Source organism: Sarcophilus harrisii, chromosome 2 (assembly GCF_902635505.1).
Source record: "Sarcophilus harrisii chromosome 2, mSarHar1.11, whole genome shotgun sequence".
Lineage (NCBI taxonomy): Eukaryota > Metazoa > Chordata > Mammalia > Dasyuromorphia > Dasyuridae > Sarcophilus > Sarcophilus harrisii.
Window position 1 is genome coordinate 591,384,691 of NC_045427.1, and position 25,966 is coordinate 591,410,656.

Below are 25,966 nucleotides of genomic sequence, written 5' to 3' on the forward strand. Positions count from 1 at the left end.
ATTGATTAATAAATGCTTTTCAATTTATTCATAGTAGACACTGAATAAATGCTTATTGGATAAATAAAAGAAACCAGTCTAAGAAACTCCAGCTGTTCTTACAGCTCCCAGAGAGCTTCGGCTTTCTGTTTAACTGTGAAGCTAGAAGGGGCCAGTATCCCGTGCTGTCAGATGACAGGCAGGGAGCAGGTCCCTGTGGGAAAGAAACAACCTTTCTCTTACTGTTGGTGGGAAGCATCTGTCATTGCACCTTTGTGTTTAAAGCATTTTTGATGATGGGAAATTAAGTAATAGGAGGATGGAAAGGCAGAGAACTAGAAAGTTACAGAATCTCAGAGTTGAGACACACATGAAATACAACCTGTACCTGAACAGGAATCACTTATAGAGCACCAATAATAAAAGCTTGTCTAGCCTCCTCTTGAAGATAGCCAATGATGAGGAAGCTACTATATCTAAAAGAACAGTACACTGGACTTTGGGATCATTCTACTTGTTTTTCTTCTATCTAGTCTAAATCAGCCTCTCTGCTCTCCTCCCAAGGCAGAACAAGTCTATTCCTTCTATTTACCATCACCGCACCCTCTTCAATGGACAGTTCCTTGTTATCTTCTACTCCGGAGGGTGCCTAAGTGATAAATTGTCAAAAGAATATAAGGACCTGGGAGGGAAAGATGGTTCACCGGAGCTGAGGAAGGTTCAATCTATCAATGGGCTCAGAATAGGTCAGTCATCTCTGCCCAGCTAATGAACTGAGAACCAAGGGCAGGAATATGGGGAAAGTCCATCAGGAGCAGGGACTTTGACCCATAAGGAGAATGGACAGAAGGACCTAACATGAGGGAGGTAGACTTCCAAGATGATGGTGTTTGCCATCAAGCTCAATGGGATCTTAGAACTTAAGGGTAGCAGGATATTAGAAATTAATAGACCATGGCTGCTATGAACAAAAACTGAAGAAGACATGATAACACTTCTATGCTTTAGGGACATGGAGACCTTCTAAGGGAGAATGAAGTGGGGTGATGATAGAGCCAATGCAAAGGAGCCAGTCTGACCTTGTCATTAGAATTGGTACCCAAAGTTTAACTGCTGCTCTTGATTGCTACATAAAAATTAGGACTCAAAAGGTGGAATGGTAAGATTCTAGGCTACATAGTTAGGAGAGAAGAAAGAGGGAGGGAAGAAAGGGAAAGGGAGGGGCAGAGATAGAGTAAAGGGAAGAAAGGAGAGAGGAAGAGAGAGAATGAGAAGGAAGGAAGGGAGAAAGAGGGAACAAAGGAAAAGAAAAGAGGGGGGAAATAAGGAAAGGCAAAAAGAGATGGACAGAGACAGAGAGATGGCAGAGACACAGAGAGAAATAGGGGAAAGGAGAGGGAAAGATAGTGACAGAAAGATAGAGAGACAGAGGGAAAGAGAGAAGCAGAGAGAGAAATAAGGGGAGGAAAGGGAAGGAGAGAGAGACAGAGGTTGAAACGGGGAGGGAGAGAGAGAACACACACACAGAGACAGACAGACAGACAGACAGAGACAGAAAGAGAGAGAAGAGAGATAGAGACAGTCAGAGAGACAGGGCCAGAGAGACAAAGAAAGACAGAGACAGAGACAAATGGAGACAGAGAGAAATAGAAGGAAGGGGAGGGAAAGGAAGAGGGAAAGAGAGAAAGAGAGAGACAGACAGAGATAGAGAGAAACAAGGGGAGGGAGAGAGAGAGAACAGAGACAGAGGGAGAGAGAGAGAATGAGGGGGAAATGTTTTTTCTATAATCCTTTAGTCAAATTGTCTGCCTTTGTGAACCCCACAGTAAAAAGCCCCAGTTCATCTTACAAACACTGCCATCATACACATGTTTGGAACTGTGCTGTTTTCATCACAGCAAAATTTTCAGACTGAGAGGGAAGAAACGCTTTCAAAATAATGTGCTTCCCTTCATGACTTGATATTTCTTAGGATTTAGAGCTGGCAGGGATCTGGATATCCCCCTTTTCACAGAAAGCTTAGGGCAGTAATTATCATGATGCCTTTTCCCCTTTGCTCTCCACGTATAGAAATTCCTTTCCCTGACTTAGATATTTGTTCCTTCTTTGTGGCCTTGCCATGGAGCCAGAGAGGGCCGGAGGGCCGGTTGTTTCCCACTGATCATTATCTAAACTGAAGCTGTCAATGGGCTTGGGAGAACTGCCAGGCCTTATTTTCCCTGTGGTGGGAGTGGGTGTGGAAGGGATTGTCAGCATCTTCTAATAGAGAAGCTCCTAGAATCAGGATCTAGATGAGAGCTTAAACATTATCTCATCCAAATTCCTTATTTTTTTTTTTTTATAGCTGTAGGGAAATTCCCTGATATATTATAATTTTATTTAAAAAAATTTTAATGATGCCTTCTGTTTTTATATCATGTGAATTAAATTCATTTCCAAAAATATAACCCTCCCTACCTCCTGTATCCAGCATTATTATTAGTAGTAGCAGTAATAATAATAGTAACTAAATTTATATAGCACTTTATGGTTTGCAAAGTGCCTTACATATGTTATTTTGTTCCCTTGTAACAAAAGAGTAACAGAGAAGAAAAAGTCAGTTCAGCAAAGCAACCAACACATAGATACAACTGAGAGTAGATACAGTATTCTATTTCTTGCTTTTCTGCAAGTAAAAGGGAGAAGTGCATTTTCTTTGCTTTGGCTCCTAGCTTCAATCCTCCCTCCCTTCATTTGAAAGATGAGCAGACTGATGGGCAAAGATTTGCCCAAAATCACTCAGATGGGAAGCGGCAAAGTGGAAATTCCAACCCAAATCTCCTTGTTGTTGTTCAGTCTGACTCTTCATGACCCCATTTGGATTTTCTTGGCAAAGATACTGGAGTGATTTACCATTTCCTTAGTGACTCATCCAGTGTCCCTGGTTTTGCGATCATGAGGGAGAGTCTTCCTGACTCCAGGCCCGGTGTCCTATCCACTGAGCCACCAGCCGCCCGTCACACCACGATTCTGTCCCGGGGCCCACTCTGTTTCGAAGGAAGGGAGGGAGGGAAGGAAAGAGAGAGGAGCCCCAACCCGCTTACCCGGAAGCGGACCTTCCCATGAGTGGTCATCTGCAGGTACAGGCGGTGGGGGCCATTCCAGTTGCCGTAGACTATATCTACCTTGCCATCCCTGTTGAAGTCGGCCAGGGCTATCCCACGCCCATGTTGCTGTGGATCATCCACACCTGGAACACCGGAGATAGGATGAGCAGAGATTCCTACTGGGCAGTGCCCGGGACTCCTTGTTGCTCAGAGGTTCAGACATAAGATTTTTTTTTTCATATCCCTGGGTAATATAATCATTTTATTTTATTTTACTTTTTACAGTATAGATTATCAGACAGATCTTTTTATTGGATCAGAGGGGATTTTTAGCAATTATCTCCTCCAACCCCAACCCCTTACACACTAAGGAGAGGTTTGTCTCTTTGTCTCTCCAATGCCTAGCATAGCACCTGGCACAGTATTTAATTTTGTTGACTGATTGACTAAGGATTGCCTAAGAAGTAGCCCAGTTTGAATATGAACCTACATCTTCTGATGTGTAAGAATGCATATGTCTGTCCTAGCTGGAGGTGGAGCTCGTCCAGCAGGAAGGACCAGACCTCTCAATAAGCCCCTTACAAGCGCACATTTCCTAAAGGCTTTGGTAGAGCTGAGTAGAGACTGGTATGAGTAGAGGCTGCCAGCTTCCAAAACCACTACCTTCCAGGCTTTTCTTTTCCCACTCCTCAGGATTTAATGTTTGGGGACAGGATAATGGTGTCAGGAGGGCACAGCTAAAGGATCACAAGGCAGAAATTAGATGATCCCCAGTGAATACTAAAAGCAGCAGGCCATTTTCTTTATCATGTTCAAGGGAAGGCTTGGAGACTTAACTGGAGATATCTAAGGGCATAAGATATTTAAGATATCTATAGGGCAGGCAATGCCAGCTAGAAAAGGGTGCTAAGACGGACTGCACCTAGGCTGGGACTGACTCCTATGGTATAACCCATTGGCCCTCTATATGAAAGGCTAGGAAAGCAACATTCCCTCTAATCCATCTGTAGCGTAGTCGGGGTCTTTTGTAGTCTAGAGAAGTCATTGTGTTCTGACAATCTATGTTCTGGGTGTAGCCCCTTCCCCCTGCTCTCCCTTTTTTTGGTACTCCCCATATCAGGATTTTCTATTTCAGTTTCCAGTCTAGAAAACGTGATTGGTACTTGCCTGTGGCATCAAAGGTGATAAAGCAATCGGGCTTGCCGGACTAGGTCCCCTGTGCCTCTCTATAAAGCACCTGAATCATCCTGATCATGAAGGTGTCCTGATGAATGGCGTGAGGATGGATTCTGGAGTCCCAATAAGGATTTGATATAATTTTTTACCAAGTCAGTACTCTGTTGAAATTATTGTGGACGTCCTTTCTCCTATTACACCCTGCAAGGCTATCAGACAACATCTCTGCCTGTATTCCTTTTCTGGTTTTATATTTTGTAAGTGCTAGCCTCTGCATAGGAGGCTGGTGGGGTTATCCTGGATAGAAACGGTCAGCTCAAGTTCGGAAGGTGCAGTCCTAGCCCTTGCTCCCCCTGTGTATTTCCCAGAGGTAGCCAGTTAAGTACAAGGCATCCCCTTGAATGAGCCAAATAAAATGGACTATTGCTTTCAGCATTGATTGGGCTCAACCGATTCTTCCATGAAACCCTGTTTAAAACTGAAATAGACCTCAACTATTCAGCAGCAGTTCACAACAAGGATTGAGCAGTCAAACATTTGGAAAGCTAATAGCTTTCAGAGGAAAGGAAAGAGCAGAGTTTGGGGAACACAGGGAGGCTGAGCCAGACCTAGAAGTTACTGATTTGGAAGGTAATGGGGGTCAAATTCAGCAGCTTCCAGGACTAATATGCCATCAATTTTCCACTGAAACTTCCCAGCCCCAAATGTCTGTGGCCTTCTGTGTTGGCCCATTTCTCTCCTATCTACGAGGCACCTTGACAAGGAGACGGTTCCCTTTCACGGGAATAATAGGTGCCAGAGCCGCATTTCACTGCAGCATCTGTTTGGGTGATGAATGCCCTCTTGACATGTCTTGTTAAACCCCTACAATCATTCTGACTTTCAATTATGGGACTAGCACCTCTCTTCTCTCCTCCCCGCCTGATACCCACTCTCTGTTCCAACTTCTTCACTCACCTCTGTTTCCATCTCTTTAGCACCTTATCAGATCCTCAGGTTTTCAGGTGCTTTTTTATTTTTTTTAATGTTTTTTTAACTTTTATGATTTTTTGGTGATAAAAAATTAGCTGCCAGAGAAGTGTCAAAAATGGAACTTGGCAATGAGAAAGGCACACTTGGTGGGAGGTCAGGGAACTCACCTTTGAGCTTAGGTTTGTTCAAGACCCACAAATAAAGGAGGGGAAGGGCGAAGGTCAGGATATTGGCTGGGTCCCAACCAGACTGGGTTTCTGCCAAGGGGTTTCAGGCAGAAAACAATGACTGAAATTGGTAGTTCTGTGAGAGGATATTTTCCTGTCTTTAGGGGGTTGGCTCTGTCTGCCTGCTCTAATTTCATCATCCCAGGTCAGAGACCTTCCTAGATGACCTGTGTCCGAGAAGGAGGTGAACCTGCACATCAGGATGCTACTTTCATTCATAGGAACGCTACAGGAAGGAGTGGTATGTGAGTGAATCAGGATTAGGAGGAGTCGTTGGAAGGGTGATCAATCAAATAATAAGCATTTTTAATATGCTTTCCATGTCCCAGGAATACTGTGTTAGAGCCTATGGACACTAATACCAATAATGAAACAGTGTGTTTGTTATAAAGCGGGAGACAAGTATGTAAGTGAATAAGGACTGGAACATATCAGATTACATATAGAGAACAAATACAAAGAAATATGAAGTGGTTAAATACAAGGTGGTTTGGGAGGACGAGGGCAATGGAAGTTGGATGGAATCTGAAAAAGGTTCATGCAGAACAGAGAGATGATTGGAGAGGAATGGAGACCTGGATTCGATGAGAATGTTGGTTTGAAAAGCATGTGGGATGAGCTAAGGGAGAAAGAACTAGGGAAGTGGTGACCAGAACTGAGGAGAAATTCAAGAACTCAAAGAAGGCATTGGGGATGTCCACATATAAGTTTTAGGGGTACAAAGACTGTCTCATCTAAAGTTCAGTGTCTTTAGTGTGGAGTGCACCCGGTAGATATAAAATAAATGCTTGATGAATTGAAATGACTCACTGAAAACTGCCTGGGGCATCTAAGAAATTTCAGAGAAACAGCTGAGCCATGGGGACTGGTGAACATTGGCCCCTTCACCCGATGACATGGGGCTGAGTAGAACACACTCACCAGTGCTGGCGGCCACATCTATGAAGGTGCCATCCCCCTGGTTGTGGAAGAGGAAATTGGGTCCATTCTCATTGTCGCAGAAGATGTCTGAGGCACTGCTGCTGAGAATGGGGCCCACGCTGACTCCTCGGCCCCCTGGAAGAGAGCACCGTAGGCAAAGTCAGGGGAGACCAGCCTGTCTCCCCGGGAGAGGGTGATGTTATCAGGGAAACTGCCATTCCCCCCCAAGTCAGATCTGTGCCATTATTGCAACAGCCTAGAAACTGCTCTCCTGGATTCTGATCTAGTCCCTCTGTCCATTCTAACTCTGCACAGTAATCAGAGAAACGGCAATTCCCAAAGCACATGTTTGACAATGCTTCAAGAAGCTTCAGTCTCCCTGTTGTCTGTAGGAAAAAATAAACCACTCTACTGTTAGCCATTGAAAGTCCTTCACAATCTGGCCCCAAGCTGTCTTTCCATCCTGGTCTCCCATCAGTCTGGACTCCATATTCCTGTCCTATTCCTGTCCCAGAAAGTATTGCTTGATGCTCCCCCTGCAAGATGTCCCATCGATACTCTCCTTGACTGTGCACATGAGAACTTTCCTATGGGAAGGCTCTCCCTCCACACTGTCTCTTAGATCTATTTCCTACAAAGCTCAGATGGAGTGCCCTTGTCTATAAAGGCATCTTCTGTTTCCACTCCACTCCCCCAGATGTGGATGCTCTTGCCAACCAGACCCCACTCCTCCCAGTCTCTTTGTGTATGTGTGTGTGTGTGTACTCTATATTTTCTCCCTCTCCTTCTCTCTCTCTGTCTCTGACTCTGTGTTTCTGTGTGTGTCTCAGTCTCTGTCTCTGTCACTCTCTCTTTCCCCCTCTCAAATATATATATATATATAAATACACACACATATATCTATATATCATATTTGTATATGTCATTGCTGTTTCTCTCCATAAGAACATAAGTTCCCTGAGGGCAAGAATAGTCTCTCTCTTGTATTTTTCTCCTGTGCCTAGTACAGCATCCTGGCTCACTTTGTGCCTGCAGAAGGGTTTAACACAGTGCGTGGCAGATGGTACCTAAGTGCTTCTTGATTAATCAACTGACTGATATAAATGCTCATAAACTCTGGTTGACTCAAGACTTCCAACATTTCATTGGGAAACCCACCCACAGCTTGGAGTCAGGGAGATGGAAGGAAGCTTCTTGACAGCTCCAGCATAGAGGCAGCATGGTTCAGAGGAAAGAGCTCTGTCTTTGGGATCAGAGGAGTAGAGTTCAAATCCTACTTGTTACCTGTGTGACCTTAGGGTTGCACCACTTAATATCTCTGAATCTCAGTTTCCTCATTTATAAAATAAGGGGATTGGATGGGGTGGTCTTTGAAGTTTCCTATAGATCTATGAATTTATTAAGACCCAGCAATGAGATTTTCTCTAATTGGTTATTTTCCCCCAAGCCTCTGTGGAAAAAGCCTAGGAAGTGACATTGGGAGAAATGAATGCATGTGTGAATGTTTTCTCCCCTTGATCACCGTAACACTCAGTGCTGAGCAAGGGACAGACACCTAAACCTAAGGAGCTGGAGAATAAGAACAAAATCATTTAATCTTCCCGTCTTCTCACCTGCAGTAAGTTTCCAGGATCTCTAAGGTACCTTCCGGCTCTAACATTCCATGATTCCATGTCTACTTTCCAAGGAAGGAGAAACACGTGTCCCCCAGGGTAATTACTGTGGGTCTTAAGTTCTGCTCTGTCCCTATAAGGCTGGGTGAATCTGGGCAAGTCATAGAATCATGAAGACATGGAAAATAATGTAATCCAAGAGTACAAAATTTAGGATCTGTGAACTCTTGTAAAAAAACATTTTTTATAACTACATTCAATACAATTGGGTTCCTTTGTAATCCTATTTATTTTATTTTGTGCATTAAAAACCATTTTCTCAGAAAAGTTTGAGAAAAAGCTTCATCAGACTGCCATAGAAATCCATGACCCAAAAAAGGTTAAAAATCTCTAATTTAATCCATGTATTTCTCCACAAAGGATTGAGTTGAAACCATCCCAGATGTGAAAAATGATGTAATTATGAAAATTGCAAAATGACTTGGCAAACTGTTCGAACGAACACAAGCTGGGCTCCTGCTCCCACCCCTCATGCTGCCCCCATTGCTTCATGGGAGCACCACGGGCACGATCGGGGAATCCGATCCAGAGCAGAACCACAATGCCTTGTCTTGGGTTCACCTTTCCAGGGGCCGATTGCATTATAAACCAGAGCTCAGGGCACCTGCTGATGTGAAGTGACAGATCACAACTCATCCCCTCCAGATGGGGAAACAACTAGCTTTAGGTCACTTTGCTAATTTGAGATGGAGACACTCCCAGTTCCAGATGTCTGGGAAGATGTCCCCGGAGGAAAGAACAGACGCATCCTTCGTCTTTGAAAATAGCACTTATACAGGCTGCCCACGTGGATGAGGGTGTCAGGGCCACCTGGGACTGCAGGGTCTAATGCTCATCACAGGCTCTTCATTAACATTCTAGGCCCCGTGCCTTTTGATTTCTCACTGATAATCTAATTAAACCTTTAAGGATGGGCCAAGCAACACAGAAGTTCATGCTGCTCTCATGGAGAGCCTTTAACAGGTAAGCACCAATTTCCTAATCACAGAGGCTGTAGTATAGAGTAGTACCGGATAATTTGGCAAACACAAAGGTTTTAGGCTTTCCTTTTCTAGATCTGTAACAGCAAAGGTCTGCCTCCTCCAGCAGAAATGGTGGACGCTAAGGGGCTTTGTTTCTTGCCCAGACTACCTCGGTCAGACCCAATGCCTGAATATCAGAGGTGAGGTCTTAGCCTGGGTCATGTCCCTTTGCAATGTCAGTGCTGCCCAGGGACTAACCACAGAGAAAAATCCATTATTTCCCCTAGTTTCTGGCATCTTCCAATTTCCCCTCTGCCTCTGGCCCCAAGCTGTGACACATTCTCTTCATTTTCTGCGAAGCAGGCTATTTCCCTTTTGGACAAAATTCTAAATCTTTCTAATTAACTAATTGGGTTGGGTTGAAGCCTTGCACCATTTGTAACCTGTAATTACTAGAAATTGCCATGGTAACCAAACTACTAATTAGTGACAATTTATTGCCATGGCAACAGGACCATAACAGAGATGTTACCCACACTGGCTCTTTGGCAAGTTTGCCACTCCAGCCGGGAGCAGGTGAGCGTCACATCCATGAGACTGTCCTCTCCAGCATCTGCATCAGCCTGCGGAAGCTGGCTGCATAAATTCTGTACAGTGGGCATCTGGGTCTCGGTGGCCGCTTTTCTGCCATCTCAGCAGGAAGGTCCGTATTTGCCAGTACTAATATTTGAGTTCACTTCAAGTTGGTATCCACCGGTCTGAGGTACATCCTTAAACTTGTTCTTCCTGCCTCAACAATGGCAAGAAGCTCTTATCCACCAAAATCTTTAACCAGATTTTTTTTCTTCATCTTCCTTCACATCGATCTGCATCTCCTGCTAACTAACTGTCACATGCTCCTGGGGTTTAATAAGTCCATAGATGACAGATCCATAGAGAGCTATTAAAGCAATGGTGGTCTACTAGCGGGGGAAGAAGGAATGACTGGGCTTCCCATTTCTAAAATGAGAGTGTGGAACAAGATTAGGGGTACAGTGTCTCAGACCCCTTTGGCAGTCTGGTGAAGCTTAGGAACCTCTTCTCAGAATTAGCTTTTTAAGTGCAAAAAGTAAAATACACAGGATTACAAAGGAAATCAACGATACTCAAATAGTTATCAAAAAAATTAAAAAAAAAAACAACAGTTCACTGGCTCCAAAATAAGAACTACTGGAGATTATCTCAAAACCCCTTTCTAGTTTTAATGTTCTATGTTCTAGAACATTGTTAACTCTTGTTAGAAAACTAGGAGTTTTCATGGAGTTTTCTAGGAATCATCACACAACTGTCACAATCTCCCTAAAAGATACTATTGTTCTTTTTGGCTACCTTCTTGGACAAATGAATTCTGCAAAACTATGACCTATACCTCAGTTTCCAAATCTATAAATGAGTTGGAGAAGGAGTCAGTAAACCACTTTGGTATCTTTGCCAGGAAAAGCTTAAATGGGGTCATGGAGATGGGGTTGAAATGATTGAATAACAATAAGAACATGACCTGTGGTGTAAAGTAATGCTTTTTGTATTCATCCTAAAGCTGCCTCAAAACTTCAAAAGGAGATTATTCTGGGACTGAGAAGCTGGAAGCTCCCCTGCCTGGGCCAAGTCTACTGCGGGGTGGGGGTAAGGCTTTGACATCAGGGCTACTGTGGTTCAGAGAGATATTGGGGCAGAAACACAGATAATTGTCACTGCTCTTGCCCATCCTTCTGCTCTATCTAGCACCAATAGCCCAAAGGCTAAGGGGCATTGTGATTTTCCCAGGAACTTGATATTCTTCTGCTCTTTCAACCCCATACCACATTGGGGAGGGGTTCATTCACCATTAAGAATACTTTGCTCAATTCTGTGGGATCCAGTGCAAGAGGAATGTCAACACAATGGATTTTGTTCGGAGTAGGGCATCCAGGATGGGTAGAGCTCTTGAAAATGTGCCATATGAGAATTGAATAAAGGAATAAAGGACATTTAGCTGAGAAGATGAGACTTGGCGGAGGAGGGGGAAGGGAAAATGATGTCTGTTTTCAATTTCCCTATCAGGAAAATGAGGGACTCAGACTAGATGGTCTCTAAGAACCTTCCTATTCTAAATCTATGGCGCTGTGGAATATCTGAAGACTTATTCCAAAGAATACAATATTGTGTGGATCTAAAAGGAAAGGCATTTTGATGTCATGGGAAGAGCCTGATCTTAGTGTCTAAGAAACCCTGATTCCTGTACACTGTCAGTGTACAACTGTCAGTTGTATACTGTATGACCATGAATGGGACCCTGAGGGACTTTGACTCCTTCGTAAAATGAAAGGATTTCAGGAGCAAAGATTTAGAGCTGCAAAGGGCCTTAGAAGTAAACAAGTCCACACTTTATAGAATATGGGAAAACTGAGGCACAGAGGTGTTAAGTGAGTGGGATACAGGATTCGGCCTTAAGCCTTCCTGACTCCGTGTTCAGCACTCAATCCAATCTGTAGACAAGATGATGTTAAGGGTTTCTACCACTATTCATCTATAAAAATTGGCCTGCCTGGGTGGAAGTTATGGGAGATGAGAATTCAGTTCAATATAAGGAAAAGAGTTTGATCATTTAGCCAACCAACCAAGGAAGGAATTATCTGGTAAGGCAGTGAATTTATTGTCACTGAAAGTTTTTAGGCAGAACTTGTATGGTTACTTTTAAAGGATGTTGTGGGAAGAATTCATGCCCTGACTATGTAAGAGGTAGAGAAGGTAATCTCTATTCTTCTTTCCAAAATTATAAGTCATTGATTCCTATATAACATAGAGCATCTAATTATTTACATTCTGGTAAGACAAAAGCAATCCAATCTAGGAATAGGTTTTTTTTTTTTTTTTAAATTCTCAACATAAAGAACTAAAGGGTACAGAGGGGGAATATCTGGGACAATTCTGGGAACTTAAACCCCAACCCTTGGATGGGAGAGGTGAATTGAAAAGGAAGGAGGAAAGATTAAGGGACAATAATGAGGGTTCAATGAAGCTGCATCAATAATTGGGATTCATTTTTCTTTAATTTCAGTCTGCTCTTCAGTCCATACCATGGCTCAGAAACTTCTTCATCTTGGAAGATCATACCAACCCTAGAGTTCCCACCTTCATCCCTTGTGATCTTGCTCTGATTAGGTGATTTCCAACAGAACCTATGTAGATAGGGTGTCCAGGTTATCTGGGATTTCATTTCTCACCATGTGGCATTCTCAACTTCTCAAAGATATACCCATGTACCCCTCTTTAACTTCATTTTATGGGTTTTTCCCCCATTCAAATGTAAGCTCTTCAGGGACTTTTTTTGTGCTTGTATTTATATTCTTAGCATTTAAAAAACCACTACACAATACCTGGTACATAGCAAATGCTTATTTACTAAGTACTATGGTGCTTAAATGGTCAGGAACTATAGCAGTCTTCAAAAGGAATTCAACATGATAAGAGTATTCGGAATCTGGGAGTATTCAGATCTTGACCCCATTGAAGAACCCTTCTGTGTTAGAGGAAGCCTACTTATCTAGATAATTTGATCTTCTGGGATTAACAAGCAGGGTTCCTAGAAAAACAAAAAAATGACCTTGAAAGAGTCCAAGACTAGAGAACTAAAAAAGATCATGAAAGGAAAAGTAAATGGTACTGGGAAAAACTGGGGAAGGGAGAGAAGAGATGCTAAGAAAAGAACAGAGAGAATAACAACCTCTCAGCTTCATCTTAGCTTTCCCAAGGCAGAAAAATAACCTGCTTGTGCTAGGATATCTGAATCCCCTTCTGTCCCCATCCTAGAGGCTGGGTAGGGGCTGGAGATGTCTCTATAGCCAGGATATTCCCTTTGACTCTAGCCCTGGGAGGCAAAACAGCTCCCTAGGAGAAAAAATGTTACCTATCTCTCCCATCCATCCTTTCTCTGCAGCATGTGTCTATAAGACAGTGAGGAAAAAGCGAGGTGAGCGTTACATATTTATCATTTTTCCTTAGCCAATGCAACAAGAGGGAGGGGCGATTCCTAAATCTATATGCAAGAAGGCAGCCTATCCCAAAGGGCCTGTGACTCATTAGCTGAGCGACCCTGAGCAAGGTGCCTAACTTCAACGGGTCTCAGTAAGATGAAGAGGCTAGTCGGGGAGACAGATACTCCCCAAGGTCCCTTTTCAGGCTCTGAAGCTGATGATGCTCCAATCGTGTAGCTCCTGTGGGGGGTGGGCAAGAGGAGGGAAGGAAGGGGTTAAAGAGAACTTGGGGACAACCCCTTACGAGAGCCTGCTGCCTCCCTGCTGAAGGGACTGCCCGAGGATGCTCCGGGCTCCTAGAGCCGCTGTCCTTGGTCACCCCTCTGGAGTGACACTGATAACAGAGCGGCAGGGAGGCCCCAGCTGGGCTCTGTGCATCTCCGTCTCTTCCAATAATGACTTCCTATAAATCAGATCTGCCCTCTCCTTTGTTCAGCCCTGCTCCCAGCCAGCGGCAAAACTCCCCACCCAATACCATAAATCCACTTTCATTTTCTTTCTAAATTTCCTTTAAGGTTCCTTTAATCACCACCTTCCACCCAGGGCAGATGCTCCCTAAATGGTCCGAGCCCAGTGGAAGGAGGATTCGGGGATAGGCACAGGGGAGAAGTTTGGGCAGACATGGGAAAGGCTGGGTCTGCTGGGAGGAGAAAGCCATTGGCTCGGGGAGTGGGAGACGGGGTCCCAAGTGGCTCCCGGGTGGCCGTGGGGCTCCCTTTCTCCCCCGTGCCCGGGAGCTGCCTTCTGGCCTTCCGGGTGGGTAGGGAGCCCAGGAAGACCCTTCCTCGCCCACGGCCTCTGGGCTCTCTTAGCTAGGGGACAAACGCTCCCTCCCCAGGGCATGCCAGTCCCTCAAGAGTAGGCTGCAGAGCCACTAGATGGCACTGTGTGCCAACGGTGTGGCCATAGACAGCCTGGCTGTGTCTGGAGAGGCTCTGCCCTACCCCCACCCCAGGAGAGCTTTGACAGAGGGTGATCAGTGATCCCCAAAGGGCTGGATGCCCTCAATCAGATTACTTAAGGCCCTGACCGAGTCCTGAGGAGCTCCACAATGTCCTCTACTTCTATCTCTATCACCTGAGGGGCAGGGAGACATTTCACTTCCAGATGTTGCAGACCCCCTGCAATGGGGGAGGGGAGGGCAGGTAACTGGACACATGTCCCTCCCTGACTCTTTGGGGCCCCTGTGCCGGACTGGGAACTCTGGGAGCTCATGGCCTGCTTCCTCCCAAGACTACCAGCTCAGGGGTCTTATCACAGCATGGATGACGCCATCTTTAACTCCTCAGGGCCTCTAGTAAAATCCTAAAGAAAAAATTTAAATCCCACAGACGATTCTCTATCTCATTTCCCATTCTTGGAGCTTATTGGGGAGGCTATTTGCTGTAGTCAGATGTTCCAAAGTATTCCATCAAAACTTTACTCCTATCCTAATGGCCATGGTCCCCTTAAAATCTGCACCTGTGGCACCCCACTGCCAGAAATCCCTGTACTTCAAGGGAAATAAGTGTCATCTTCAAGTGGAAAAGGAAATGGAGGAAATCTGAGATGTAGCCTTCTACCCTCTCCCCTTCTCAGTAGTCTAGAGATAGGGTCATGAGGAAGGTCATAGGGGAGAGCTGTTGAGGGGGAGCAATGATGATTTTGGGAAATATGGGCTGAGAGAAGGAAAATTCTTGAGGCTTAATAGGTTCTTTATAGCCAAATTATTTTGAGGAATTATAAAGCAACAGTTAACATTTCCTGTGGATAGCCCCAGATTCCCCTCTTTTTTTTTCTGTGCCTTTCTGAGGCTGGATAGAGCATCCTCCTCACATCTAGCTCATCCATGCCAGTGCAGCCTCCATTGCAAAGACCCCCTCTAGGCTCTCTCACAGATATATTTCAGCCTTCCTAGAACTTATTAGTTCCCCTGATTCCTGACTTTCCAAACCTCTTAAAAGCAAGACCAACCCATTCAATTCAAACCCATCTAAGGAAATTTGTTCCTTTTTTTTTTTCCTTTTAAAAAATTCCTATTCTTAATTACTCCAATCTTCTTTATTAGAAGGGAAGCCATAGCATTACCGGAAGGCTTCCAATCTGGAAGACCTAGTTTTTAGTCCCAGGTCCACTGATAATAAGCTGTGCCCCCCCCCCCTTGCAATTCCCTCCTCCATAATTTTAATTCTCTGGCCTTCAGTTTCCTCCTTTGCAAAATCAGAATATTGGACTGTTGGACTGGATGATCTCTAAGGTTCCTTTCAGATCCGAGTGTCAGGGATCTTTATTCTTTTATCAGAGCCTTCTATGAATAGCCCGTCCTATAATCCATCCCCAACCCCTGGCAGTCTCATCATTTTCCAGCCATTCTTGCAGATCAAGTCACTTAAATGGCTAAGCCAGGCCTGTGCTCAGAACTGGGAGCTATTCAGAAAAATTGACTGTTCAGTGTTGGGCTGATGCTTCTGCATGTTTGTGGAGATTTTTTTTCCTTCTCAGGAAAATATGGTTTATTACCGACACAGCCTTCCTGCAGAGCATCCCCACGTGAATCTCTGGGCATGCTCGTGGCGCTTTAGATTTGCAAAGTCCTTTATTCACTAGTCATTTGTTAGCAAGTTTGTCCTCGAAAACTTTGTCAGCTCAGTTGGAATTAATCTTCCCCCTTTTACTGAGGTGGAAATACGGATAATGAAGACATAACCACCACCTTGGGAAGCACTGATATCTCTTTCTCTTGGAAAGCTTTAGAAATACGACAGACTCCTAGATGCTTAGAGGCAGGGGATAGACAAGATGATATCTCATGGTTCTAGACTTTGGGAAGTTAGATTTAATGAGTCTGTATTTTCCATGTTTGTGAAGGGCCAATGATTTTATTATTGTTTGATGCTCCCTCCATTTACAGCATCTTAATTGATATGTGTCTGGTTAGGGAGACTGGGGAAATAGGGCTTCCCCTCAAGAAGCTTACTTTCTGATGGGGGAGATAATATGCACATTTATGAATCCATGCAAAGTAAATTTTTGTGGGGAAGGCTTTAGCAGATGGGAACATCAGGAAGGGTTTCATATAGATATGGTGGTACTTAAGGAAACTAAGGAATCTAAAAGATGAAGTAAGAAGAGAACACAATGTTCTACATGTGATCTCTCATTTGATTCTCAGAACAACTCTGTGATATATATATCAATACATCAGGGACTCACAGTTAAAGTCTGAGGCTAGGCTTGAACCCAAAATTTTCTGACTCCAAGTCCAGAGTTGTATCCATTGAGACAAGATTAAAAGTGGGACATAGTTAAATAAATAATAACACAACATAACTAATGCTAATTTGTTGTTTTTTAAATCAATATGCAGTCTGCAGGAATAATTTTTTTTGAGTTTGACACCCTTATCTGTTTCCCAGGGATCATTTATAGAGAACAATAAAATGGCTAGCATAAATGAAGGAGAGTAGTGTAAAATAAGATTGTCTAAAAAAAAATAGGTTGGAGTCCAATTGTTATGGGCTTTCATTGCTAAACAGAGGAATTGACATTTGATCCTAGAGTTAACAGGGAGCCACTGGAGGTTATTGAGCAGGAGAGTTTAGTCAGATCTATGCTTTAGGAAAATCACTTCAGCAATTGAGTAGAGAATATATTAAAAGAAGGGATAGATCAGTAGGGAAACTAATTAAGAAGCCATCCACAATCTACCTATAATTTATAGGTTTAACCAGCCTGCTGTATCTCAGAACATTATCTAGGGAGTGTCCGAGGCAGGATCCAAATCTGCTTCCAAAATCCAAGTCCCGTGCTCTAATCCTTACACCATGATGCCTCCAAAGATGTTGTAATACAATTTGAAAGGTATAAATGGGAGTGTTTCTAATAAGAGATTTTGTTTTTAAAGTCTAGATTGATTCTAGTTTGGCTGGTTAGTATAATTAGCTGTTTAGAGTTTTGACCTATTAGGTTTGGGCACCCAATTTCTATTTGCGCTATATTCTGGTCTTTCTTTATCATGCCCCAGAAATCACTTTGTCCTTGAAACTCACTCCAAGCTTGGAATTCATGCATTGGAAGGGACTTCCATCCCTGAAGTCTCCACCTCTGATCAGGTGGCTCTTCCCAGAACCTCCATTGAAAGAGGGCACCTGGACCATCCTTCTCCTTCTTCTCCAGACTAGACTCTGGACTTATTCTATCATACCCTTTCCCCCCATCCCCCAGTTACCAAGTCTCCCACCTCAGTTTCCTCTTATGTGTTATATTCCCTCATTAGAATATCAGATATTTGAAGCCAGGTACTGTCTTACTTTTTGCTTTTATTTGTATTACTTATATAGTAAGTCATTAATACATGGCTGATGACTGACTGCTGGATTACAACTTGGGTAGAGACTGATGATCAGCTATGCAGTAGGAAGTAGCAGGGATTTAGTCAGCAACTATGTTGAATTAAAAAAAAGATCTTCCTCTTTACAAAAAAAAAAAAAAGAAAGAAAGAAAAAAGAAACTCACTTGTCAATGACTCTGCCTAGTAGGTCCACTATATCCCAAAGTGTTGGGGTGTTTACTTTAGGAGGCAAAAACAAAGATTTGAAATGAAAACACAATTATTTGAACCCCAGTTATCAAAGACAGAGCTTAGCTGAAGCTCAGGGATTTAGCACTCAATTCCTGGCTGCTTATGTGTAAATAAATAACTTCATCTGCTGTTTGGCCATAAGAGATATTTTAAACCTTAGCTTTTTGTGTGGCTTTCTCCTACAGAACCTGTTCACCTATCATTTGAGATTCAATTGGGGCCTTTTAGAGGAAGGAGAGTCACACTTCATCCTTCCCCTGATGATCCCCTCCCCCTATAGCCAATGCTCGTTGGGGTTCCCCAGGGCCTACTAGAAATCCTTGGGTTGGTTTTTTTTTTTTTTTTTGAGAAATAGTTGGAAATATCTTCTGCTGATAAGAAAAGGGGTAAAGGCCCCTCCCTATGGCCCTCATTCTTCCTCTCTTATTTACATGGGATGAGAGATTCAAATCCATATTTTTCTTCTTCAAGCCACAGGCCAGACCTTGTGGGATTCAGCTTTGTAGGAGCCCAGTTCCATGGACAATATTGCCCTAATCAATTATTATCATCATTCACATAATCATTTCAGAAATGCGATTTCAACTCAGGTCTTCCCGACTCCAAGTATGATACTCTTAGCTCTAATGTCCCCTTTTCCCTCCCTGACCCCATTCTTTTCCTCCCTGCTTTCCTTAGTACCCCTACCTGTGTATTTGCTGACCCCAGCTTCCGCAGCCACATCACTGAGAGCCACAATGCCCCTGGAGAGATCACTGGCCTCTGGATCCATTTCGATGAGGGCATCTGGGCCCACATTACCATTGGCATAATTGGCTATGTAAATGGAGTAGCGGCCAGATCCCTGTAATGAAAGAGAAAGGGGTGAGCTGGGCTTATGATCTCCCTCCTTGGTCTGTTTGTGTCTTTTTCTAAAGAAACAGTTCTCCCTTATTCCGTCAGTGACTATGGACCTTTTACTAAGCTCTGTCCTTTTTCTCCTAGGCTCTCCTGGGAGAGCATATCCATTCTCCATCTTTAACTTCTATCTCTCTCAAAACTACTTCCACTGCAGAGCTCACTCCATCTGCCTAGCACCTAGCAGAGCCATAGGAGACGCTCAGGAAATATTCGTGGATTGGCTGATCTATCAAAAGGAAAATAATAACTCAGGACAACTAATGTACTTTATATATCTCTATATCTCTTCTACATCTTATGGCCTTATAGGACAGTGTGGGTGTGTGAGGTATATATATATATATATATATACACCCACCAACCCCTCCACAGCCAACCAACTATGTCTTTTACACCCTAATCTTTTAGACTGGTTTCTCCTGGGAAGCCGATCATGAGCCACTTTAAGGTGACTAATGGATGAAGCAGGGGAGGAGCGAAAGGGCCCATTTTCTTCTTCCAGCAACCCATATATAAACTCTGGAGAAGCAGAGATTATGTCCTTAATGTGTCATGCTCACTGCCATCCTGCTTACAGGATTTACTGAAGATTTCTGCTCTTTTATACTCTCATGACAATGACCACTGCTGTTACTCCTGATTCCTGGACAAGGATAACATTTCTTTTATTTGGTGAGAATTTTGATGGGAGTAGCCCTTCTTTCACATAGCCAGCAGCTCAAAGAATATTTGACAATGAACAACTAAATAAACTGGGTCAAAGGAGATAAAGTATTGTTATTGCTGACTTCCCCACCTTTCTGTGGGCATCAATCTCATAACAAATGCTTAATTAAGTCCCTAAAGAATGAATTGTATTGAATTCCTCACACCCAGAACAACCTGCCCCTTTTTGAAACATCTTTTGGTGATATACAATATTTGGTTATTTATCCCTGGCTCATTTCCCAAGGGAATTTGCAATCCAATAGAAGCAAGAAATAACAAAGATAGATATGGATATAAAGTTAATTAGTACATATCAATATAAGGGTACAAGAAGGGGTCTGTGGAAATGAAGCAGCATCTAGAGAAAGAGCAATAATAATCCTTGTATGGAACTTATGTTCATATAGAAGCTGGGCTAGGATCCTTTTTATCAACATCTGTGGAAATTAAGATGAACTATATTCCGAGATTTCCCAGAGAAAAGTCTGGATAGTGGTAATATGGGCCAAAAAGAATGGTTTCTTTTAGAGGCATCCTATAGTTACATCTGGCAATGCATGCCCAGAATCTGGGGGCTGTTGCATCAGGCCATAGAATAATTTCATGTATGAATTTTAGCCCTTTTGTTGAGAGAAAATCCTGAGTGGTATAATTCTTTTCAAGAGAAGATGATTGCTCACGTGTTTGCTGGTGCTTGGAGGGACTGCAGCAAAGGACTAAAATCATGACCTGAAGAAGCAAGGGATCCAGATTTCTTACTTTGTTATGAGCTTGAATACCCGAGCCCTCTTTGAGACTTAGCTCAAGTAAGATTCCTACACGAGGCCTTTCTTATCACACTAGTTGTGAGTGTTTTTCCCAAATTATTTTGTATTTCTTTTGAATATATTTTGTATTTATTCATTTGCATATATGTTTTTTCCCACTCCCATTGGAATGTAAGCTCCTTGAAGACAGGGACTGTTTTGTTTTGTTTTTGTATCATCAATATCTAACAGTGACTGGCAAATAATAGGTGCTTTAAATACTTGTTGAATTATACATAGTAGCAGCAACATGGTATGGTGGTTAACTATGAAAGACTCCGATGATCCCAGACAATTACAAAAGACTCATGATGGAAAGTGCTGTCTACATCCAGAGAAAAACTGATGGAATCTGAATTCAGATTGAAACATATTATTTTCACTTGAAAAAAAAATTGTGTTCTTTTCCTTTTGGTCTGTTTCTTCTTTTACAACATGACTAATATGGAAATATGTTTTATATAATTTCACATATACAATCTATATAAAATAGGTTGCCATTTTAGGAAAAGGGGAGGAGAAGGAGGAAGAAAAATTTGGAACTCAAAATTTTTTTAAAAATGTTAAAAAAAATGTCTTTACATATGATTGGAAAAAATAAAATACTATTAAAATACTTGGTGGATTGAACTAATTCTAGTTCTGACACAAATTAGCTATGTGACCTCTGACATATCAATTCATTTCTCTGGGCCACTTATTGTATAATTCCCCCAAAATTACTACCACTAGTACTAGTACTATTACAAATATTCTACTAGTGATACTAGAACTAATAATAGTAACCGACACATGCATTACTTTAAAGTTTGAAAAATCATCTTTATATATGAATATCTATACATGTATATATATATATATATATATATAGATATACTTATATGTATATAAAATCTCATTTGAGCTTCATCACAACTTTATGAAGTTGAAAGTGTAGATATCACTGAGGCATGGAGGGATTAAATGATTTGCTTGTGGCACATAGCTAATAGCTAATAACTATCAGAGGCAGATATTTATTTCTTAACAAACTGATGTTGAGTACTCCTCTTACCAGATATTCACCATTTTAAGACCAATACTCATTCATTACACCATGTAGGCTTAAAAGGGATGCTGTTAACGCCTCCATACTTCATAGAATCATTGTAAAGATAATATGGGACAATGAATGTGAATATACTTTGAAAGGGGGGAAAAGCCATACAAGTATAAGGCACTATTAGCATTAATGATCAAGGACAGCTTCTAGTAGAAGATGAAAGGTAGATGAAATATGATGTGGCAGAGATAGGGATAAAGTTATTTCAGATATGATGCGGCAAAATTAGGGATAAGAATTATTTCAGATATAAGGAATGATATAAGTTGGGGCACAAAAACTGAATCTTTGGCTACACAATGGACAGAAATAGGGAACTGACTGGTTAAGGGAGAAGGGAGCCAGTGGTAAAGATTATCTGTGATCAAGAAACTTTATAATGGAATTATAAGATATGGGTTCAAATTTTAACTCTGTCATTGATTATCTATGTGTTTTGTTTGAGCAATCATACAACTTCTCCAAGACTCATAGGATCACAGACTGAGAATGTGAAAAAAAATCTCATAGTTCCTTATTTTATGGATAAACAAACTGAATTCAAAAGAGTTTAAGTAACATGTCCAGCCATGAGAGTAATAAGTGGCAGAGCCAGAATTTGAATCCAGTTCTTTGGACTTCAGATCAACAACTGTTCCCAATGCATCCATTTCTTTACCTATAAAATGAGGGAGGAATTGAATCACGTGATTGCTAAGGGTCCTTAGAGCTCTCAATCCTATGATCTGATTCAAATTAAGAGGACAGCAAAAAGTTTTGAAGAGGTACAGAACATGTCAAGTCAATGAAAGCACTTATTAAGGGTCTATGCCATGTGTGAAAAGGCTAGAGATAAACAAAATAGCAAAAGACAATCTCAAAGAGTTCACAGTCTAATGCAAACAACTATGTGCAAATAAGAAACAGGAAAAATGGGAGGCAATAAGCAGAGGGAAAGAGTAATATTAAGAAGGATCACAGGATAAGCTTCTTGTCTTTTGCTTTCTGTCCTTTCAGTCTTCCTGATTCCATTTGGGGTTTTCTTTGCAAAGACCGTGTAGTATTTGCCATTTCCTTTTCCAGTTTATTTTACAGATAAGGAAACTGAGGTAAATGGGGTAAATGACTTGTTCAAGGTCATGTTGCTAATAAATATCTATGGCCAGATTTGAACTTAGATTTTCCTCACTCCAGGCCTGCTAGTCTATCCACTGCACCATCTAGTTGCCCTGAATTTCTTATAGAAGTTGGAATTATAGCAAGGATTTGAGGAAGGCCAGGAGATAACATTTCAGGCACTGGGGGCAGCCAAAGAAAATAATAAGAATATCTTGTGTGAGGAATGGCAAGAGGCTGATGTTATTAGATTACCAACTGTGAGTATTTTGAAGACTTAATGTAGGAATACTGGAAAGATAGGAGGTGACCAGCTTAGAAAAAGTTGTTTGTTTGTTTTTTAAATACAAAATAGTGAATTTTATATTTGATTCTGGAAGTGATAGTACAAAAAACAAAAGATTAAAATGAAAAAAATTAGGATTAACTTTGTGAAGATGGGGTGACATTAAGGGGCAGTCGGGCATGTCAAAAGACCTCAATTCAAATTCTAGCTCTGCTTATTATCTGTGTGACCCTCAGGAACAGAGAAGAAGGCACCAAATAGCCTTCTCACTAAAGAGTGACATCTGGTAGATGTCAGTGATGGGGAAAACAGGTGGGAAGGAAGAATAGCACAGTATTCATTCAGATGTGAGATGCACTGGCTGGTAGGGGGCTACATTATACCTATGTGAGGGTACAGGGGATAAGTGCTGGGTACAGTATCGCCAGATCAGGTTTCCAATCCAGTCTATGATATTTACCGTTTGTTGGTTATGTCCAAGTCACTTTACCCATTCTGCACTTGTTTCTCCAAGTACAGTATTTTATAGGGCCGATCTGCACAGAGCTCAAATGAGATAACATATGTAAATCACTGAAAATCTTAAAGCATCATACAAATGTCAGTTACTACTGTGCCCCTGGCTCTCTTTATTGAAGGTTTTGGATACTTTGGGCTTCCATTCCTACCTTCTCCCCTTCATACTTAGATGTTTTACTTGTTTCTCTTCTTCATTCCTCAGGTTTGGACAGATAAAGCAATTATTCTCTTTAGGGCAGAGTTAATGCAGGAGGATGGGCTGGGGGAGAAGGAAGGAGAGAGCTTTTTATCTTGCAAACTTGACAATCTTAAGGTGTCTGGGGGTCTGTGATCTGTGATCTGGAGGGCAAAGAGGCGGTGAACACTTCTGGCCAAGGACTAGCTACATGATGTTAATGTGCTTTTGGTGATTTTTTTTTTTGGCATTCCAACTGTGTCTTTGTCTTGTGCTTAAATTCATTTGTGTGCAGATAACCTTCTTAAGCCAGAAAACGTGCCTTTTTTCTTGATTAACCTTTACACACCAGAAACCAGAAAGCTCTCCCTAAAGTTCAATTCTCCTGGACCAGCTGAAAAACCCTGAAGGAGGAGAAGAAAGATCAGCTCTTTCCACATCATACCCTATTACTTCTCTCTCCCAGTTCCCTACAATTCTCCTCACGACTTGAAGCTGTGCTCTAGGGATGACTCCCCCTCTTCCCATCACCTTGTGCCAGGCAGGAGTCCAGGTGGCAAGGATTCAGGTCAAGTCTAAATGTGGCTTCACAGCCCAGCTTGGCTCCTCTTCCCAGCACCAGCTTGTTAAGAAATAAATATTTATACCTGGCACCTGCCTCTTCTGAGGGCCTAGAGGCCCCTGCTGTGAAGTTTCACGCTGAATCCCCAATCCCCTCTGTGTAATTTTGATTGTGAAGTAAGCTGCCCCCTCCCAACAATCTTTCCCCTAGAGTGTGGGGGTCCTCAGGGATAACACCCCTTGAATTCAGAGCTGACCAGGCAGCAGCTGGGCCCCTGATTTAGTGATAACTGTTTATAAAGTAGAGAGGGAGAAGCGAAGGAGCAGGTGACAGGAGGCATAAATCACTTCCACACTAAGAATTTACCCGCAGCAGCAACAGCAGCCGAGCTAACTTGGAGAGGGGCTCCAGCATGGTAATAGCAAGAATCGGAGTGGGGAGACCCTCACTGTTCCTCTTAGTCCCCAGGGGGTCTGGGTTCTGGGAATTCTGCTCCCAGTCCCTTCCAGTTCACATCCAGTGTTCACTGGACTCAACTGAGGCTAGGAAAGGAAGGTTTGTTTAACTGGTGGAGCCCATTTTCATTTCCGCCTCTCATTTTCATTCTAATCTTCTCATCTTATTCCTTTAAGCTTCCACACCATATATCTCGGTGTTCCTCCAACTCACCGTCCTGTCCACGCAGGCCACGGAGCGGCCGGCAAAACGGCTGGCCACCCCACGACGGACGTTGACCTCGTCACTCAGGATGTCCTCCCAGTGGCCATTTCGGAACTTGAACAGCTTGTCCGTGTAAGTGGCAACCCCTAGAAAGAGGATGGGAGAGGATTTGCAAAGCTGACAGAAAGTCCAAGGGCACTGCCCAGCACCTGGCCAGGGCTTGCCCGCCTGATGCCCACCAGGACTCTCCCCTCCCCTCCAGTATAAAGATGTCATTTTGAGATATGGGTGGATATGATCTCCTGCCATGAAGAGAAGAATTCAGACCTATTTCTAACAGGATGCCCAACAACTGGGGAATGGTTTAACAAATTATAGTACATGAATCTAATAGAATACTATTGTGCTGTAAGAAATGATGTAGGGTACAGTTTCAGGGAAACACGGGTAGATTTGTGTGAACTCACACAAAGTGAAGTGAGCAGAACCTGGACCATAATTTATGTAACAACAACATTGTAAAGAGCAACATCTTTGAGGGACTGGAGAAGTCAGATCAATGCAGTGACCAGCCATGATTCTCCAGAATTGATAATGATGCATGCTACCTACCATCTGACAGAGAGGGGATAGACTTGGTGTGTGTGTGTGTGTGTGTGTGTGTGTGTGTGTGTGTATGTGTGTGTGGTGCATATATATTTTGGAAATGGACAATGTGGGACTTGGTTTCACTTGATTTGAATATTTGAGATAGGAATTTTGTTTTGTTTTGTTTTTCCTGAATGGAAGTGGAAGGAGAAAAAGAAAAAAAAATTTAATTGGAAAAAAAAAAAACAATTAAGTAAAAAATGTGATTCGGTTTAGCTATTCTATAATAATGACTCAAATCAGAGATTTACCACAGAATCGGGAGAAGAAAAGGTAGTTGATGCATCCAGAACATGAGGGGCTTCAACACTGAGCAGAGATTGATCACTTCTAGCATCTAGAAAACAGGAAGGCTGAGGACTCTTTTTCAGTGGCACAAAGGACATTTTCTCTTTAGAAAATTTTTTAAAAAGACATTTGGGAAGGGTCCTGGCAGGAAGGAGACAGGAAATATGTTTTGAAAAAACAATTTAAAATCAGCAGGCCAATTTTCAAGGTTCAACTCTGTTTTTTAATGTCTGTAAGAGATTGGGCAAATCATGTAACCACCCTGGATCTCAATTTCCATATCTATAAAGTGAAGTTGAGCCAAATGACCTTTATTGTCTATTATAATTTCCCAAGTCTTATAATCTAGGGTGAAGATTTCCCTAAGGACAACCTCAAGGCCTCTTTCTGTTTGAATTGGAAATCCCTTAATGGAAAGTAGGAAGAATTCAGTTCAATTTATAGTATTTATTAAACACTTACTATTTGTGAGAAACAGTGCTAGGGCCACAAAGACATGAATGGCTCAATAACTTGAGTGGTGGTACCTACTGACTTGTTCAAGCTCATTCTTCCCCTTTACCCTTCTTTCTCACTTTTCTTATTTTATTAAAACATCATTGAAATAA

General features: G+C 42.3%; 1 protein-coding gene across 3 annotated transcripts in view; it reads right to left on the reverse strand.

Moving 5' to 3' along the window:
* Positions 1-25,966, reverse strand: part of CRTAC1 (cartilage acidic protein 1) — a 183,025-nt gene that overhangs the window by 24,141 nt on the left and 132,918 nt on the right. For all 3 annotated transcript variants that reach the window (XM_031956215.1, XM_031956217.1, XM_031956216.1), the window contains exons 4-7: positions 24,432-24,568; positions 18,297-18,453; positions 6,362-6,496; positions 3,063-3,208 (exon numbers count right to left, since the gene is read on the reverse strand). In XM_031956215.1, the coding sequence (XP_031812075.1) occupies positions 3,063-3,208; positions 6,362-6,496; positions 18,297-18,453; positions 24,432-24,568 (575 nt within the window). The remainder of the gene's footprint in view (positions 1-3,062; positions 3,209-6,361; positions 6,497-18,296; positions 18,454-24,431; positions 24,569-25,966) is intronic.